We start from the raw sequence: 20,687 nt of genomic DNA on the forward strand, positions 1-20,687 counted from the left end.
GAGGCACTGGTTATGCTTTTATTACCCTTGATCTCTCTGGGACAGCTTCCAATATTTCTCCATTGCACATAATGCTAACTCTAGCTTTCTAAGAAGCCTTTGATTATATCCATCACATGCTGCCATGGAACATACATAGTAGAGCAATCCCTTCTTTACTCTTCCATCTCAACAGGGAAAATAGTGGAAGAGGAGCTGAACTGTCCCAGACTAATCTATTGGGATGCTTTGGGTTCGTTTGTGAGGGCACCTTTCTTTTGGTCACTGCTTCTTCCCTTCTTCCCTTCCTTTCCCTTCCCACTGTCCCTTCCTCTTCAGGCCAGAGGCTGGAGGTGCCTGCTCTGACAATCCACACACAGCTGACTAAAATGACAATCTTGTGTCTAGGCTAAGCACAAAATATATCTTGTTTGATGTGGATTACTTCCTCTGCTATTGCAGAGACAAAAAAAATAATAAAGCAATAGCACTTGAGAGGCCTCAGTTAGGAAAAGTTCCTAATGATTGGTCAGAGTTTCGGATAGGCTCCATTTAATTCAGTGTGTTTCCAGCCAGCCATTCTCTTCCTCCATTTCTGTTTTGCAGAGGATGGACTCATTATATGGATATGCAATGCACATCATTCATAATAGATTATGGATGTTGTGTAATGGGAAAGTTCTTTGAAATATGCTCAATCAAAAGTTGTAAAAGGCTTGAAGAATGGGGTGGGGGGGGGACCTTAGCATTAAAATTCCTACAACTTGCTTGTGGAGATAAAACATAGGGAAAGGGTAACTATAGGCATGTTACCAGTTCCAATAACCTCCTCTATAAGATTCCTTTTACAGGCAGAATGGCAAGCAGGGGAAATTCCAGCCACATCAATATCCATCATCCATTCCAATGCAAAGGCTTTAAAGTGTTGCTTTCTGCGTAGTCACCACTCTTTAAGTCTCTTGCAGGTACTGCCACCTCTCTTCTCTGACTTCTCTCCCACCTCCAGATAGGGCCCCACCCCTTCCCCTCAGTGTGACATGATTCAAAAAGCTCCCATTTCCTTGGGAACATCCCTTCTCCTTCTGCATCCTTACCTCACTCAAAGATGGTGATAGCCTCAGGCTGTCCTAAGGCTGTGAAGATCATAATTCTCGTGATTTATCTGGATGGTTCAATCCCTAATACCCACGAAGGCTGATCCAAGCCTACTTCTACATGATCATATTAAAGGAATATTGTTTTCATTATTAAGTTTTTTTTAAGTATCTGTAATATTTTAAAAAAACCCACTGTATTTTGTTCAAGGCTTTCCCCCTTAATCTAGAATACAATCAAGTGGGTTTTATTGTGTGGTTGTTGTTGGGTTTTTTTCTTATTTTTTGTTATTTATCTAAGTTATATTAAAATTGTCCTAATGTTGAAAAGACCTTGTGGACAGAGACACAGATTTAGATGTCAGAAGACCCTATATAAATTGCTTTTCTTTTTATTTTTTAAACAATAAATTTATTTTTTGTTGTTCACATTCTTTTAAATTTTAAGTTTCAAATTCTCTCCCTCCTTTCCCGCTCCTCTCTTCCCACTGAGAAGGCAAGCAAAAGTATATCATATACATGTTAAATCATGTGGAACATATTTCCGTGTTAGCCATATCACAAAAAAGCAATAAAAAAAATAAAGCAAGAAAGTTATACTTAAATTTGCATTTAGAATTCATCAGTTCTCTCTTTGGAGGTGGACAACCTTTGGAATTATCTTGGATCATTGTATTTATCGGAGTAGCCAAGTCTTTCACAGTTGATTGTTATTACAACATTATTACAATAACCACATAATTACAACACTAGGACACAGCTGATCATTATTACAGTATTGCGACCTTTGCTCAATGATGTCCTGATCCTTCTCACTTCACTTTGAATCAGTTCATATAAATCTTCCCATGTTTTTCTGAAACCACTTCCCTCATCATTTCTTATGGCACAATAGTACTCCATCACAATGTAATGCCATAACTTGTTCAGCCATTTCCCAACTGATAAGCATCCCCCTCAATTTCCAATTCTTTATCACCACAAAAAAGAGCTGCTATAAATATTTTTGAATATAGATCCTTTTTCTTTTTCTGTAATCTCTTTGGGTTACAGACCCAGTAGTGGTATGCACAGTGTTATAGCCCTTTGGGAATAGTTCCAAATTGTTCTCTAGAATTATTGGACTAGCTCATAACTCTATCAACAATTTATTAGTGTGCCTATTTTCCCTCAACTCCTCTGGGATCTGTCATTTTTGATAGTTGTGATGTGGTACCCTAGAGTTGATTTAATTTGTATTTCCCTAATCCATAGTAATTTAGAGCATTTTATATGACTAATTAGATAGCTTTGATTTCTTTTGAAAACTGCCTATTCATATCCTTTGACTACATATATATACATATATATATACATATATACATATATCAATTAGGGAATGGCTCTTATATTTATAAATTTAACTCAGCAGCCTATATATTTGAGAAATGAGGCCTTCATAAGAGAAACTTGTAAAAAAAAATACCTTTCAGCAGAACGTAGTTTTCCCGATTATCTCTTTTAATTAGGTCAATTTTTGCTTTTGCTTTGTATGAGATCATGATTAGTACACCTGCCTTTTTCCATTTCAGCTAAAACATAATGGATTCTGTTCTAGCCCTTTAACTCCATGTGTATCTTTCTGTTTCAAGTATGTCTCTTGTAAGCAGCATATTGTTAGATTCTGGTTTCTAATACATTCTGCTATACCCTTCCATTTTACGGGTGAGTTCATAACATTCACAGTTATGATTCTTTGTATTTCCCTCCATTGTATTTTCTTCTGTTTATCCTCTCTCTTTTTGTCCTGTCCCTCTTCAAAAGTTTGTTTTGCCTCTGACCACTGTCTCTTTTAATCTGTCCTCTCCTTTATTATCCCCTTCATATTTCTTAATCCCTTCCCCTCTTATTCCTCTATCAAATCAGATTTCTATGCCCAACTGAGTGTATATTCCTCTCTCTTAGAACCAATTCCAATGAGAGTGTGGTTCAAATATTGTCAACCTACCCCCATCTTCTTAAGCATTTCCTTGCATGCCTCTTTTACATAAGAAAAAATTTCCTCATTCTATCTCTCTATTCCCCCTCTTCCCAGAGTATACCTCTTTTTCACCCCTTAATTTTTTTAGATCATCCCAACATAATGAACTCACACCTTAAGATATTGGGGCAGTTTTCCTTGATAATTTCTTGATCATGACTGTCATGTGATTCAAAAATTTTAAATTATCTCTTCAATCTATTTTCTAGGTAAGTTATTTTTTATGAAATATTTCACATTTTCTCCTATTTTTCATTTTTATTTCATTTTATTTTATCATCCCTTAATGTTTCATGGAATCATTAGTTTTCACTTGCCTTTTTCTAATTTTTAAGGAATTATTTTTTTCAGCGAGTTTTTGTACCTCCTTTTCCATTTCACTTATTCTGCTTTTTAAGAAGTTCTCTTCTTCAGTGAATTTTTGTGGCTCTTTTGCCATTAGGTCAGTTTTGTGGGGGGTTTTTTAAGGTGTTATTTTCTTCTTCTTTTTGTGCCTCTTTTACCAAGCCATTAATTCTCTTTTCATAATTTTCTTACATCACTCTCATTTCTTTCCCCTATTCTATCCACTCCACTCTTATCTCTTTAATTTCTCCAGGAATTCTTGCTAGGCTTCAATCCAATTAGCATTTTTCTTTGAGACTTTGGTTGTAGTTGTTTTCAGTTTGTTGTCATCTTCTGAGTTTGTGTCTTGGTCTTCCTTGCTTCCTTAAGTGGCTCTTTATAGTCAAATTCTTTTTCCCCCTGTTTGTTCATTTCCCCAGTCTATTTCTTGACTTTGAATTATATGTTAAAATTGGGCTCTGATCATTGCAGTGTGCCAAACTTTAGACTTTTCCATGATCCTGTTTTCAGAACTACTTCTAAGGGTCTGCAAGTTTTTGGTGCTTCCAAGGTGGTGTGATGTGGGGAGAGGTGTGGTCACCATTATCCTGGTCTATGCTCTTGACTTTATCCAATAAGGGCTACTAGTCTCCTGTAGCCACAAGCACTAACATTCCTTTGGGCCTCGAACTGTGACTAGGTCTCCTACTCTCCTGCAGTTGCAGATACTAGTGATTCTCTCTGTGTTGGAACTGTGACCAGGGGTCCTACTCCCTTGTGACTGACCACAAGCAATCCTCTTTGCCCTGAAACTGTGAACCAGAACCGCTTATGGAAAATAGAATTTGCTGTCAGTGCTAGCTGTACCCAGGCAAAAAACAATCCCTCTCCTAAGGAATTTCTATTGGACTTACACATTTACTGAATGACTATCTGCAGGGTCCCATCTTTGGTATGAGGGATAGAAAGGCAAAACCAGATCAGACCCCACATTTAAGGAAATTTCATTTACTATTCAACTAGAAGAGTCAAATTGACATGCCCTTCAAAATCTAGGGGATTCTCTTTAAATAATTGGGTCATAGAGCAGTGCCAGAGATGTTAAGAGAACCAGTGGCAAATGACAAAACTGTCTACCAGGACTTTCCAGGGAAAATTTCTGTCAGTCTCTTATACCTCTATGGAGTGTGACATTGGCGAGAGGTGCTCATACCCAATTGGAAAAAAGGAGTGCCTTTGAAGGAGGTCCTTGTGCTTGATTTAGGAGGAAGAAGATGGTGTCACACCTTGCAGGTGACCCCAGCATCTTCATTGTGGTTGCAGTTGGTCACACCCCAGCCTTTGAACAAGCACTGATCTAGAGACAGTTCTTTTCCAAAGCAGAGAACTTCATTCATCCATATGATACCAGTACCTGCAATGGCCAAAAAACTGAATCAGCAAAACCTAAGTCAGCAGGTCATCCTGGAAAGAAACAAAAGCAGTCAGAGGTGTGTGTTTATGCCAGGTGCCACCAACTCATGCTGTGTGTGTGTGTGTGTGTGAGAGAGAGAGAGAGAGAGAGAGAGAGACAGACAGACAGACAGATAGACAGACAGACAAACAGAAATAGAAACTGAGAGACAGAGAAATCCTATGATCTTCCATCTCCACTTTGTTCTTTTCTTCCTAAAGACTTGATCATTTGAGGACATATTTACCTGAACTCAGGAGACCTAGGAAATACAATTCATTGAACATCAATTCCAAAATTTAAAATAAAATTCTGACAACATATAGATGTGTTGTTTGTTGTCAAAGGTCTTTTCTGTTTAAATTGATTTATTCATTCAATTTGGGGTATTGTTCTCCATTTTGATTAAGTGTGGTAGAAGAAGTGTGGTAGTTGTTTCCTTAACACTAAAATATCCTTGCATTTTTGGTAGATACTCAACTTAATTACAGTGAATAATTAGGTGTACTAATGTAGTTTGGGGGGAGGTGGTCAGGATTGTATTTTAAATTTTGGAATCTATATTTGTTAGCAATATTGAGTTATCTTCTCTTTGCCTTATCTTTCCCTGGTTAAGAAGGAAGAAAGGAAAGAAGTATTTATTAAGTACGTATTATGTGTCATCTACTGTGCTAATGTGCTGGAGATACAAATACAGGCAAAAACAAACAAACAAACAAAAAACAGTCCTAGTCTTCCATAAGGTTACAAAGTAATGAGGAACTCAACATACAAAGGGGAGCTGAAAGATGGAGTGGGGTTGTGGATAAATACATATGGCATGGGGCCATGGTTTTGAAGTCTAGAAGCCTGGAGAGAGAGAATGAAAGCATGCCAGACTGGACCCCCTTCACAACATGGAGGCCCCAGGAGAAATTCACAAAGGAGAGTCAGGGAAAGGGGGATAGGCAAGTCAAGAAGGTGATTGGGGTGTTCCTGGATGTGGAGGAGCCAGGTACAGAGGTATTAGAACTACAGTTATGCCTTCACATCTCAACTTTCTCCATCACACTTTTGATACATTTCTGGTTGGCATAAGAAATTAAATGGAAATTTTGGGGGACTTTTGTAGAAGGTGCAGACCAGAGACAAAGGCCAGCAGATGACACAGAAAAAGTGTAGAAAGTTAGAAATGCATAAAATATAGAGTACTCCTTCGCCAGTATGAAGGGAAGGCGAAATTATTTTCCAGATCGTGAGGGAGCTGGGCCCCAAACCCTCATGATGTAGAAGGAATAACTGTATATTTATCTCACAAAACAAATTTTGTAATTTTTTTTCCTAATTTTGAGCATAATTTGTGTAGTATAGCCACTAACTATTTTCTAAAAGTTTGATGTAATTACCATGTAAACCCTTCTAGACCAGGCTGTTTCCTGTCCCCATTATAATGCCTTTAATAGGATTTCTTTTTATGCAATTCAACAGTTCTAAAATTTCATATTTCATGTTCTGTTAGCTTGGGCATTTTCTATTTTATGCATATTCCTTTGTTTCTTTTCAAATCTCTTTTTTTAGTGAATATTAGGTTCTGATAATTATTTTTGTTTCATTTCTATTGTGATTTTCTTTGTCCATTAAATGTTTTTTGTGGTAATTTGATTTTTTTCCCTTTTAATTAGATTATTTAATAGCTTTATCAACTTTCTTAGTCTTTTCAAATAATAAGCTTTTAATTTTTATTAATTCTATGGTCTTTTGTTTTCATTTTATTCTCTAGTTTTCAACATATCCTTTTCTGTGATTATTTTAAGCTTATTCATTTGTCAATTTCAGAATTATAAAATTGTGTATATACTGCTTAATCCTATTTTTATTTTTTAAATTTTATTCATTTTATTCTGAAACAAGTATTTCCATGACATAGTAGAATAGAAAAATAAGGGAAAAAAGATGATTACACATGAAACCGCAAATCTATTATGTATAATTGCTGTTCCTTTTAAATATATAATAAAGTTTATCTTGTAACTTTGCTTTTTTCCTCTCCCCTCACCCTAGAGATAGTCACTATTACACACAAGTAGATACACACACATACAGACACACACACACACGTATACATATATCTGTATGTATGTAGGTAAAATTATTCTATACACACTTCTGGTTATCAGTTCTTTCTCTAGATGTAGATAGCATCTTTCTTCATACGTACTTCATAGTTAATTTGGGTATTTATAATAGTCAAAATAACATTCACTCAAAGTTCTTTTTTGGTTGTTGTTTTGTTTTTGGTTTTGGTTTTCTTTTTGTTTTTGTTTTTTTTCTTTTTTGGTGAGGCAATGGGGGCTAAGAGATCTGCCTAGGGTCATACAGCTAGTAAGCGTCAAGTGGCTGAGGCCAGATTTGAACTCAGGTCCTCCTGACTCCAGGTCAGGTGCTCTATCCACCTAGCTGCCCCATCAAAATCATTCTTAAAACAGTATTGTTGTTACTGTATACAGTCTTCTCTTGGTTCTGCTCATTTCACTCTTCATTACTTCATGCAGGTCTCTCCATGCTTTTCTACGATCATTGAGCTCATTACTTCTTACAGCACAGGAGTATCCATCACAATCATATGCCACAACTTGGCCAGCCCTTCTTTTACAACCTCACCTATCACATTGCTGCCCTGAAATAACTCCTGCTCAGGGTCTGGCTGTCCTAATCACCTCTCCATACCAATGTTTCAGGAAAGCCCCAACCATCACAGCTGCCTCCTCTTTGTCTATATTTTCCAGCTTTGCCAATCTCATTTCATGGATACCCTTCCAAACCCTTTGCTGTTCTAGGTTTTCATGATCTTGATCTCACTTGGTTCTCCTCCATCTCAGTCTCCTTTACCGGTATCTTTGTCATGTACCCTCGAAGACTGCATTCTGGGACCTCTCTCTATTCCATCTCCTTTGACAATCTCATCAGTTCCCATGAGCTCTGTTATCATTTCCTTGAAGGAGATTTCCAGATCTGTATGGCCAGCTCTAGTTTGCCTTTTGAGATCCAATCCTGTATCCCCAACTGCTCATTGGATATTTAAAATTAGATGTCTCCACAGGCATCTCAAACTCCATTTGTCCAAAACTCCATGCTTGATCTTTCCCCCCAAACTCTCTGCTCTCCAAACTTCTCTATGGCTGTTGAGGGCAACCCCATCCTCTCAGAACCCTAAACCAGGGCTTCTTAAACATTTTCCACTCACTTAAACATTTCCCTTCAGCATTTCTTAAACTGTGGTTTAAGAAGTACTGCCTAGACTGATGACCTCAATATTCTTTTGGACTCTTCACCCTCCTCCTCCATCTATCCTAAATCTCACCATTTCTACTTTCCTAACTTCTCTCCCAGATACAAACTTTTCTCCCCTTGCATGTTCAAATTATCATCTCCTCTACGGAGTAGCTGCACTAGTCTTATACTCCATCTCCCTGGACTCAAGCCTTGCCCCACCTACCCCTCCCTCCACTTCAATCCGTTCTTCACACAACTGCCAAAACACTTCGTGTAAAATGTGGGCTTAACCACATCACTCTTGCTGAATAACCTTCAATGGCTGCCCATTACTTCTAGGATCAAATACAAAGTCCACTGGTTGACATTTAAGATTATTCCCAACCTGGCCCCCTCCTACCTTTCTAGTCTTTTTATACTTCAAACTTTTTCACGCAATCTATGGAAGGAAGGAAACAAGCACTTATTGAACACCTACTGTGTGCCAGGAACATTACAAATACTATCTCATTTAATCCTTACAACAACTCTTGGAAGTAGGTGCTGTTATCATCCTCATTTTACAGATGAAGAAACTGAGTCAGACAGAGGTTAGGTGACTTGCCCAGGGTCACATAGTGAGTAAGTGTCTCAGGCCAAATTTGAACTCAGGTCATCCTGACTTCAAGCCCAGCTCTCTATCCACTGAGCTACCTAGCTATTCTCTGGTGTTACTAGCATATTTGCTGTTGCTCTCACTTAACAATCCATTTCCCCTCTCTCATGCATTGTGTTGGTGCCAGGGATACAAAGACAAAAATGCTCACAAGGAGTGTTGTAATGTCCTGGGGACTACAAGGTGTATACACATAAATATAACACAGTGATAAAGGGGCACTTCACCTGCAGAGATCAGGAATGGCTTTGAACAGGAGGTTCACTCAATCTGAGACTGGAAAGAAGCTAGTCATTCTAAGTCAGAAGTGGGGATATGGAGCAAGTCAGGCAAAAACATGGCAGCAGGAGCTGGATTTCCAAGTTTGGCAAAGAATAAGTAAGTCACATGGCATAGAGGGAGTAATGGGGAAAATTCCAGCAAAGCTCACCTGGAACCAAGTCACAAAAAGCTTATGCTGAACATAAAGGTTTATATTGGATCCTAGAGGCAACAGGGAATCACAGTAGCCTCTTAGCAGAGTTACATGAGCCCTGAGAAGACCTGTTTGGCAGCTACATGAAAGATCTTTGAAGAAGGAAGAGCCTGGAATCAAGATGACCAATTGAGAGGCTATTCTACTATTTCATGGGAAAGGTGACCATGACATAAATCAGAGTGGCAATGTGTGAATCAAGAGAAAGGGCCAAACCCAAGAGATGGAATGGAGGTACAATTAAGGATACTTGGCAGTTCATTGACATGGAGGTCATGGGAAAATTCCAAATGGAAAAAGCACAGAATGAGGTTGGAAAGCTCAGGTCAGGATCAAACTGATCCACCAACATATCCAGCTGATTCACTGCCCTCATCTCGGTCATCTTTACGTATGAGAATGTGCCAGAACCTCCTGCCAGAAGCTACAATTTGTTGGAGATGGCGTATATTCCATCCAGAAGGAGTCTTATGGTGTCATCTTTATCATTGCTCCTGTACGGCCAGTAAATTGGGGTCAGTTTTGGACTCGTTAGAATCTTCATCTTGTCCATAGGCCAGTGTCAATAGGGGGAGCAGGAGGAGTGTGTGGTCTGGTACCCAAACCTCCACATGCCATTTTGTTCTCTCTCCACTGTAACAGCTTTCCTGGCCTTACAAAAACCCCTTGAGGTTCAGAAAACCAAGAAGCAAAATTCTGTCTTTGCCTAAAGATGTATCTGAATCAATTCTTACCATTTGGAGAAACAAGAGGATGAGGATCTTGTATTTCCATGATCTTGGCTGCTGGGGAACCAGGCTGAGGTAGATGTAACCAGGCCGGTGTCTATTTAGAAACCAAAAGTAATCCTGGTGTTGAGGTTTAGGGTTGCTGGGACCACAAAATTGTGACACGTGGGTCCTGCCCAAATGAATTTGACCTGAGCCTTCTTTCAGGCAAAGAAAAACAAGGTTTATTAGAACACTGATAAAAAGGTGGACATGATTCTAAAAATGGGCCATATTGGCTAGACTCTTAAGTAAGCTCAGCATTGGTGACACTTGCATTAACCAATGAGCTAGGTTGAATCTGAACACTTTAATGGCAACAAGATAGATCTTATATTCAGAAAGACTGTGGGAGGGATCTAGGAGAGGCCAAGTAGACCAGGGTGACTGGAGAAGAGGTCTGGGGGGTTGGGGGGAAGTATCTTGATGGGAGTGGCCAGTAGGTTAGGGTGGGCCTGGACAAAGAGAATTGATAGGATCAAGGGTGGGAAGTGGGGGAGGGTGATAGGGAGATAACTGAGGATGAAGGACTGGTCTAGGTTAAGGGTAACAGAGAATTGAGCTTAGATAATAAAAGATCTGTTGAGTAGATTACTGGGATGCCTCAAACAAACCCAGAGACTATGAAAGGCCAGTTGAGAGGATTATAGCCTCAAGTGAAAGCCAGAGACTTCATCAAGGGGCAAAGGTCTTGGATTGGGCCCCTATCCTGTCACTGGGACCTCCCACTTCTTCCTTGAAGTCCCACCTAAAATCCACCTTCTATAGAAAGCCTTTCCCAGCTCCCCCTGAATGCAAATGCTTTCCCTTTACTGATGAGCTCCAGTTTACTCTGTGTAGGTCTCATCTGGTACGAGGTTATTGGCATGTTATTTCTAGGATTAGACTGTGAGGTCCTTAAGGTCAGGGACTGTCTTTGGTCTCTTTTTTTTTGTTCCTAGTAGCTAGCACAGTGCCTGACACAGAATAAATACTTGTTGATTGACTGACTGAGATTTTAGGGCAAAGTTTAATATTCCTAAGGAAAATGTCTATCCCAGAGTGAAATGTCATTCCTCCACCTTGAACACCATCTACTGCAACCCAGAAGCAATCAGGAGCAGGAGCCAGGGTGATAGATAATCCCTAAAGTAGATACACAGGCCTGGCAAATCCCTGAGTTGGCCTCTGGCTTATTTATTCAATTCAATCAACTAGTATTTATTCTGTGTCAGTATACAAATTTCATTGATGTGGGTATTTCTTCCAGTGTTGCAGACAGAGCTCAACCCAGGCATGAGCTTACCACAGAGAAGTCACCCAACATACTGAGGTCTTCCTTGATTTCCCATGACATAGTGGGGAGATGGTTACCAATAGTGTTATACACTGGTTACCCCTGGCAATCGCTATGTGATTAAGCCTTCTTCCTTTTCACTCTTATATTTCTTTGCTGGCATTCATTATACAACTTTTTCAAATGTTCTTGTTTGAAATGTGTTTTAGACTCTTCATGCCCACCATGTACTTCTCCATTGTCCTTGGGGTGAAAATCATTTTTAATTCTTTGGAGTCTGTGCTGTTCTCTGACTCAAAGCCGTACAATAACACTGGAAGGATCTTTGTATTAAAAAGATAAGATGTTTCAAGAAGTTCAGGGTCATAATAATAACAACCATGATAATAAAAATTGCTACCACTTGTATAAAGGGCAGCTAGGTGTCACAGTGGATAGAGCACAGGACCTGGAGTCAGAAAGACTCATCTTCCTGAGTTCAAATGTGGCCTCAGACACTAGCTTTGTGACACTGGGCAAATAAGTAATTTAATTGTGTTTGCCTCAGTTTCCTCATCTGTAAAATGAGCAGGAAAAGGAAATGACAAACCACTCCAGTATCTTTGCCAGGAAAACCCCAATGGGTCATGGAGAGTTGGACACAACGGAGATGACTGCACAGCAGCGTTTATATGATGCTTTAATATATTACTTATCTCATTTGGTCCTCTCAACAACTTGTGAAGTGGGTGTTTTACTTTTCCCATTTTACAGGTGAGGAAACAAAGAAGAATGATGTTTAAGTGACTATTTTATGAATTTTCACCCTTAAATTTCTTCGGGATGACTTTGCTTGGTGAAGCCTCTTTCCAAAGATTCCACAAACAAGTGCATATACCAAGACACATGGATGCCTTGGCTGCTACATCCCTTTGTTAGGGTTGTGCTTTGGCAAACAGTCCAGGGCTCTCCCAGCCTGCGCTATGCCATCCCCTCCAAGTTCCTTTTCTGGCCACCCACAGCTTCTTAGGGCTTACCTTACCCCACTCCTCATTCTGTCTCTTGCCTCCCTCTCCCTTAACCTCCATATTGAATCAATTGTCAATTCATGTGTTGCAACAATTCAACCAGCAGCTGCTGTAAGGGTGTGAAATCCAACAAGACCTGTCAACACAGGTTCTTTTGATCTGCTTTATTAAGGAAAGCAATGTTAAGGGGTTAACAATCTTAGTTTAATCCAATGTACAAATATAACTCACTCAGTTCAGGAGGAAAAGCCAGCAACTTGAACTTCAGAGCAAATACAAACAAATTACAAACATACACAATATAAACAGACCAAATCACAATTCATAATTAGCAGGAAAGCATCAACATCTGGGTTCACAAACTGGGGAGCTCTTAATAACGGCTGGCCCAGAGTCACGCGCCACTCCTTTGATGCAACAATTTGCTAGCGGCTGCTGAAGGGGTGTAAGACCCACCAACAACCAGTACACAGGAAGCTGCCAACACAGGTTCTTTTGATCTGCTTTACTAAGGAAAGTAACTTTAAGGGGTTAACAATCTTACTTTAATCCAGCATACAAATATTCACTTAGTTCAAGGGAAAAAGCCAGCACCCTGAACTTCAGAGCAAATACAAATAATTTACAAACATCAACAGACAGACCTTGTCTGATTCAAATCTCAATGCATAGTTACCAGAGTTTAACAAAGTCCCAACATCCAGGTTTACAAGCTGGAGGGCTCTTAACTATAGCTTCCCAGAGTCTCCACATCAGTACACCACCAAGAGTGAGAGCCCCCACAGATAGCTCTGTTCTCTCTTTTTATACACTCTTTAGTCATCATCAAACATCATCTGAGTGACCATAACTTAGGCTCCTACTATTGGCTCTGGTCTTAGCAACTCCCCTTAGGACCCTGAGGGCTTCACTCCCACATATGCTTAGCACCTACTAGGTAGGGGTTTGGGCCTGGGGTTTAGCACCTGGTAAGACTCAATCAAAGACACTTAATTAATCATTTTAAGACAGTAAGAAAGTCCCACCTTAATTAATATTACAGTGCCTGGAGGTGGCAGCCCAGGGCAGGGTGACCCAGGCCTCTAGGACAGTCGACATTGGCCAAAGCCAACATTCAGACCAGAGTTAAATGATGTGAGTGTCCCTTCCCAAATTCCTCCCCCCTCCCCTCAGTCTCTCCCCGTCCCTCCCCCCACCTCTAACATTACCCACTACAGAGACAAGGCCTCAGTTGTTCTGGAGGGGATGGGGTCAACAGGCTGTAGAACTTGAGGCTCCTGTCCATGCCCGTTAAAGCAATGAACTTGGCATGGTGCCCAAAGGCCACCCCTGTGGTTACACCACTGTGTTCTGTGAAGTGGAGGATTTCTGTCCACTGTTTACAGATGTAGATCTGAACATTGGTGCCTCCCAGGGCCAGGTACATGCTGCTCTGGTTGAAGATCAATGACTTCACCTCAAAGTTGTTATCCAGCTGCAATGTCTTGAAATTCTTGAGTTTGTGAAGATCCCAGAGTTTGACAGATGAATCATTGGCCGCAGTAGCCAAATAATAACCATTCTCTGAAAAGGTGATGCTGGTGATGGCGCCAGAGTGTCCAGGGAAATTGGCCACATTGGTGCATTCCTTCAGGTCCCAGATCTTGATTTGAGAGTCCATGGTCCCTGTCCCAAAAATAAAGCTCATCAGGATGGAACTGAGCACAAATGAAAGCACAGCCCCAAGTTTCATCAGCGACCTTGGTGAGCACTCGTCCAGTCTGGATGTCTGAGAAGGCCCAGCACTGATCATCAGAAGAGCCCAGAAGATAATCGCCCATGGCATGAAGACTGAGGCCTGTCACAGCACTCTCATGTGCCAGGACAACTTGCACACAAGAAGCTTGGGGGACTGACCAAATATGGATGGTGGCATCTGGGGAGGCAGAAAACACCAGATCTGGGGATGGGTGGAACACCATGCTGGTGACCTTCTTGATGTGGCCTTTGAGTGTGGCCAGGATGTGCTCTGAACTCTTGTCAAAGACAACAATGTTTTTATCCACCCTTCCGGTGAGGATCTTGTTGGTGTCCAAGGGACAGAGGTCCAAGGCAAGGATTCCTGGGGTGCTGGCACTGTGCAGCCCCACGTGGGATACCACCTGACAATATTTGCTGAGCTCTTCTGGCTTTACCAGCTCCTCTGGCAGTGTCTTCCTCCTCTTTTTACAACAGTGGTGAGCACCGTCGCTTTGTCTGGAAGCTTCTGGATAGTCTCAGGGGTCATTCCAACCAGCTCTCCCAAATCCATTGGCTCACCAGCACCCACAACACTAGGCTGGGAGCTTGGCACAGCCTGGGGGACAATGAGAACAGCCTGGGGCTTCAGTGTGGCCAGAGCTTCTCGGGCAGCAGTGATCTTCTTCATGAGACAGGCAATGACACGGCAGGCAGGCAGCGTCATGCTGGTAGAGCATGTATGACAGTTCCTGGCCCCTGGTCTGCAGCTGCTGGCACAGGGTGAAGTTGTGGAGCATGACCGTATGTGTTGGCAAGCAAAATGGCCTTTGTTTTCTTTGAGTGCCTCAATGTATTTCATTGAGCCTTGCTGGGTGCTTGGCCCTAGGCCCAGAGCCCTATTAGGTGTGGAACCTATGTGGGTGCGGACTGGTGACTAGGGTGGGCCCAGGATGGGGCTGGCTAGGGGGAGGTGTTGACTCCAGAGCCATGCCCTATTGGGTGTTGACCTAATCTATGTGGATGTGAGCCTCCCAGGGTCCTGGGGGAAGGGGCCAACTCAAGAACCAATCACCAGAGGTCATTCAGATGACGCTTGATGATGTCAAAAGCTCTATAAGAGGAGAGAAGACAGCCTGAAGATCCCTTTACGGTTGGAGCTCTTTGCGGCAGCAGTGGTGGCATGGGACTGGACCAGCCCTTGTTCTGAGCTCCCGGGCTGAACTTAGATGTTGGCAACTATGAATTGTATTGCGTCTGTCTGTTGATATTTGTAATTTGTTTGTATTTTGTTCTGAAGTTCAGGGTGCTGGATTTTTCCCCTGAACTAGCTGAATGCTGTCTGTATGCTGGATTACAGTAAGCTTGTCAACCCCTTCACCTTGCTTTCCTTGGTTAAGCAGATCAAGAGAACCTGTGCTTTCCCAGCATGCCAGCAGCTTTCTGGGTGCTGGCTGTGGGTGGATCTTATACCCCCACAGAAGCTGCTAGCCGAATTGTTAAAACACCATATCCCATTGATCTTGCAAGGCTTTCAGATTGGCCGGAATGCTCGTGGCTGAGCATGACTTGGGCCGGATGGGGTGGGCAACTTTGATGTCGATGAGCTGCTCCTCAGACAGAAGCTGGTTGTTGATGGGGTCGGTGCCATTCTCTGCCATGTACTTCTCTATGAGCCTCCACTCGTACATGTAGTTGGACACAGAGGGCATTCAGAGGTGCTCCGGCACCTTGTTGGAGATGGAGCAGATGAGGGACATGGTGCTGCTGCCACTGCTCATTTAGGGTTAGTGGCTGAGAGCCCCAGACAGAATTCTAATCTTTGAGCTTTTTTACTCTGTTCAGGGCCCAAAGGATTCACACCTAATCAACAAAAGGGTGTGAGCTTGGGGTTTAGCACCTAGTTACATTAGTAAGGCTTAACCAAAGACACTTAATTAATTTAGCATTCTAAAACAGTAGAAAAAAAAAGGGTTCCACCTTAATTAGCAATACATCATGGTATCTTTACCTTCATAATTTTTCTCATATATACTCCCTTCTCTCCTCTGGTGCTCTGGTACAGGCCATGATCAATCACCTCATACCTAAACTATTGCAATAGCTGCTGGTGGGTTGGTCTGCCTCAAGTCTTTCCCCACTTCCAGTTCAACCTCCACTCAGCTGTCAAAGTGACCCTCCTAAAGCATAATTCTGACCCTTTCACACACCTCACCCTCACTCAATAGACTCCAGTGACTATCACTTCCAGGATTGTCTATCATACATTCCTCTGTTTCTTTTTTAAGCCCTTCATAACTTGGCCTCTTCTCATCTTTTTCAGTCTTCTGACACCTCGTTCCCTCTGAGGATTCTTTGATCTAGTGAGATTGACCCTTTGTTTTTCCCAGAACACAGCTTTCCATCATCCAATTCTCCACCTTTTAAGGGGCCATCTCCCATGCCTGGAATGTTCTCCTTCCTGGTGTCCATTCCCTGGCTTCCTCCAAGTCCCAGCTAAAGTCCTAGCTGCTGTAACAAGCTTTCCCTTCCTTCCTTCATCTCACTGCTTTTTTTTTTTCTGAGACAATCCTCAGCTTATTCTGTCCATATATTGTTTGTAGATAATTGTGTACATGTTGTCTTGCCATTAGACTGTGAGCTCCCAGGGCAGCCGCTGTCTTTTGCCTTTTCTTTGTATCCCCAGCACTTTGCATAGTTATCAGCCAATAGTAAGCCCTCGATAAATGCTGTTTGGCTGATCGACTCATTGAGGAGGATCTGCCATGTTTCAGGGCTCAATGCCGTAAAAGACAACCAAGCTTTTGTTTCCACAAAAAGTGTCCTATACCAGAAAATCTTGTGTTTGTTGGGGAAGGCAAGAAAGTGAATGGATTAGGAAGTCTTGGAAATGTTGATTAAATTCTCCAAGCCACAGGGATGTACCCACATCTGCTTATTTGAATATCTATAGAGAAACAATCCCTGCTTTGTGCTCTAGATAAAATCCACTACTTCATAGGCCAGAGGAGAATCTCATTACTCTTCTTAGGTTAATGGTGAAGGAAGTTTGAAACCTCCTGGACTGGCCCCATATAGACTGGGAGATTCCTCTGAGGAAATCTAAATGTAAACAGGAGTGGAAACCCACATGGGTGGGGCAGAAAGGGGGGTGTCTAGGAATTTTTCAGGGTGAACTCTGAAGTGCACCTAACCAATAAGAGGCAGGAAGGAAATTTGAATAATATAAAAAGACTGGCACTTGTCTGAACAAATTGTAGTCTCCATACAGGACATGCCTATTTATTCAGAGAGAATAAATGTAAAATATAATGAAAACCTTCCTGGCTTTCTAACGAGTATTGTTTATCCCTAGACTAAGTATGTGTCTAACAATGCCATCAGTATAATACCGTCCACAAATCAGGAGCACCTAAGGAACCTCACCCTCTATGGACAATCCCTCTTTGACTTGCACCGCATTGGCTTTCCTCCTTAGCTGTGGCAACATGTCGGGCAAACTTTATTCCGCTAGTTGTATGCCTTGTCTGATGTCAAACATTGGAGGGGAGAAGAGCATCGAACAAGATTATTTCTATCATTTTACCTTTCAAAGAACCTTGTTGGATGTTCTCTCTGGATGGGAAACACCTTGTTAAGCAAAGAGTCTTTACACCAATGGTTTTTTCTACTGAATGATTTTTTATACTCAGTGGTCCAAAAGCCCAATGTAATCTTGTTTTCTCCATCTTTCAGCTACTTGTGTGACAGGAAAGATGTAGCTTTCTGTGGAATGTGACTTTGGAAAGCCAGCCACTTCTTTTGAAGACTCTAAATTAAGTCAATATTTAATCTGATACCCAGTGACTTCAACTCAAAGGCAGAAGGTGAGAATGGTGAACAAAACATGTTAGAAAATAGTGAATCAGGAAGTAAGGAATGAGAGAGGCTAGAACATGCAGAGTATGGAGAAGTCTCATGCCTAAACATGGTGCATACTTTCCTCGAGAATGTAAGTAGGAGATGCAGGACACATTAAGCACCAAATATTTATTATATAACCACAAACATACACACCCAGACACAGAAATTAATTATACTTTAACTCTCAAGAAATGACACATTATTGAAATGGCAGTCATCCCTAAATCAGCCATCAGTCCCTGGTAATCAGTAGCCAGATCCCTTAGTTATTAGAGAACAGATTAAAAAACAATACAAAGCTAGAAGAAGAAAAAACAAAAATGAGAAAAAAAGATATGTATGAAACTAGAGTGATTCCAGCCCAAACTCTTTTAATCCAAGGACACAGTGAGAGCAGATGGCAATGGAAGTGGCCATAGAAACAAAGATGCGGGCCACATAATCTCCTCTGCTGACCCTGTTATGAATGCCAGGACTCAATGTTTTCTGAATGCTGTTTGTGCATTTGTCAGGAGGAGAGCTCACCTTGGTGGAAAATCTTTCATTAAATAGAATTAAATGGACTCACCGCTCAGATATGTTGAGGCAGAGAAGCCAGGCAGGAAATACCCAATAGTTTTGTTTTTTGTCCCCCCCCCCCCCGCCCCCGCCAAGGGATTAAGCATCAGAAAAAGACTCCTCCATCTTCCCTCTCTGGCTTCTGTCAGTCATTAAGAACTATTCTCCTTTAAGATGGAGCTGGTTGGAATCAGGGATGTGCTGAAGTCAGAGAGTGAGTAGATTGTTTGGTTTTCATTGTGAGCATTTATACCTTGGAAATAGGCCAGCACCACAATTTAGGGCTTGTTTTATTGTTTTCTTGATTGGCACTCTAGACTTAAGAGAATGATGGAGAAAAAAATAACAGATTCAACTGAAAAATGTCCTACTTAATTTCCCCACCGCCCCCACCCCGGAGAATCAATCATGACACTCATTCATTTGTATCTATCTATGTACCTACTGTCTGTCATCCATCTATCAATAAGTCTGTCTTTGTCTGTCCATCCACCCATTCATCCATCTATCCATCTATCTTTCTATTTTAGTTGTAACAAATCTCCTGTAAATGGCTTACCGCTTCCGAAGTAGGCATTCTTATGCACCTTTTCAACCCCAGAGAAGCCCAAACTCTTACAGACGACCAGTCCATTTCGCAACTCCCAACGATCATCACAGATGGTGCCCCAGTGACCATTATGGAAAATCTCTACTCGGCCCTCATTGGGCTGGCTGCCACCCACAAGCCTGACAGTCTTGATTGGAGCTGGAGCTATGAGAAAGAAAATCCCCGTTAGACATCTACAGCTTACTGGGTACCAAGAGCAAACATTTTAGCCAAATTCATTGGTTTCTTATTTGGAAATGTTTCTTATTTGCAAATGTCCTCATTCTGGTCAAATTTTGAACTGCCAACTGTGATTGATTAGAGAATATGCAATCACACAATTAATTTCCTTCTGTTTAACAGTTTAAAGAATCATGAACAAAACAAGTCTCCATCACAACAGGATGAGAATGAAATTAATAAAAAAAAATTGAGGGCTTTCCATGAAGAGGTTGCTGCAACAATCTGCTAGCAGCTGCCGTAGGGGTGTAAGACCCACCAACAACCAGCACACAGAAAGCTGCCAACACAGGTTCTTTGATCTGCTTTACTAAGGAAAGTAATGTTAAGGGATTAAACAGTCTTATTTCAATCTAACATACAAATATCATTCATTAGTTCAGGGGAAAAAGCCAGCACCCTGAACTTCAGAGCAAATACAACCAAATTACAAACATCAACAGACAGACCTTGTCTGATTCAAATCTCAATGCATAGTTACCAGAGTTTAACAAAGTCCGAACATCTGGGTTTACGAGCTGGGGGGCTCTTGACTACAGCTGCCCAGAGTCTCCACATCAACACACCTCTAAGAGTGAGAGCCCTCCAGCAAATAGCTCTGTTCTCTCTTTTTATACACTCTTCATGAGTGACCAGAACTTAGGCTCTTACTATTGGTTCTGGTCTTAGCAACTTCCCTTAGGACCCTGAGGGCTTCATGCCCACATAGGTTTAGAACTTAGTAGATAGGGATTTGGGTCTGGGACTTTGCACCTAGTAAGACTCAATCAAAGACACCCAACTTAATTGATATTACAGAGATGGATTGAGTTAATTTTCAAAGAATCTCTCTCTCTCTCTCTCTCTCTCTCTCTCTCTCTCTTTTTGCCTCCCCCCTTCTCTCTCTATCATTAAAGATGTGGCTGTGTTTGTTCTTCATTTTTGAAGAGGACCATGACATCAGGGAAATGATGACATGACTTGCAGTTGACTTTGATTTGAGTGAGGGAGGACTATGCAAGGTCACGAGCCTCACTTTCTCCTCCAGAGCCATCTGGGTCCAGTGGCCAGGTGTTCATCAGGATGACAGGAGATGGTCCAGGCTGCATTGGGAGACCCTGGCCCTTTTAGGCTAAGGCCTTTTCAGGTTCTCACTTTGGGTGAGGTAACATCATAAGAACCATGCTTTCTGCTGGGCGGAGGATAAAGGGCAGCAGTAGAATTCTCAAAGTGGATTTTCAAAGCCCAACTAATGGAGAGTCATGAAAATTAAAGCTGTCCTTTATACCTGGGCTGGGCTAGCTTTTGGCACAGACTTGGCCAGTCAAATATCTCTGTAGCAATGGAAGTTCACCCAGTGGGCACTCCTTGACGTTAGAAGTCCTTCACACCTGAAAAGC

General features: G+C 41.5%; 1 protein-coding gene and 1 pseudogene across 1 annotated transcript in view; both read right to left on the reverse strand.

The window, feature by feature from the left end:
• Positions 1-4,194: 4,194 nt before the first annotated feature.
• MSR1 (macrophage scavenger receptor 1) overlaps positions 4,195-20,687 on the reverse strand; it is a 76,013-nt gene continuing 59,520 nt past the window's right edge. Inside the window, exons 9-10 of the mRNA XM_036764709.1 lie at positions 19,039-19,233; positions 4,195-4,831 (exon numbers count right to left, since the gene is read on the reverse strand). Coding sequence (XP_036620604.1) covers positions 4,698-4,831; positions 19,039-19,233 — 329 coding nt within the window. The 3' untranslated portion in view covers positions 4,195-4,697. The remainder of the gene's footprint in view (positions 4,832-19,038; positions 19,234-20,687) is intronic.
• On the reverse strand, positions 13,507-15,778 carry LOC118852867 (annotated as a pseudogene).

The sequence above is a fragment of the Trichosurus vulpecula genome, chromosome 6, assembly GCF_011100635.1.
Source record: "Trichosurus vulpecula isolate mTriVul1 chromosome 6, mTriVul1.pri, whole genome shotgun sequence".
NCBI classification, from domain to species: domain Eukaryota; kingdom Metazoa; phylum Chordata; class Mammalia; order Diprotodontia; family Phalangeridae; genus Trichosurus; species Trichosurus vulpecula.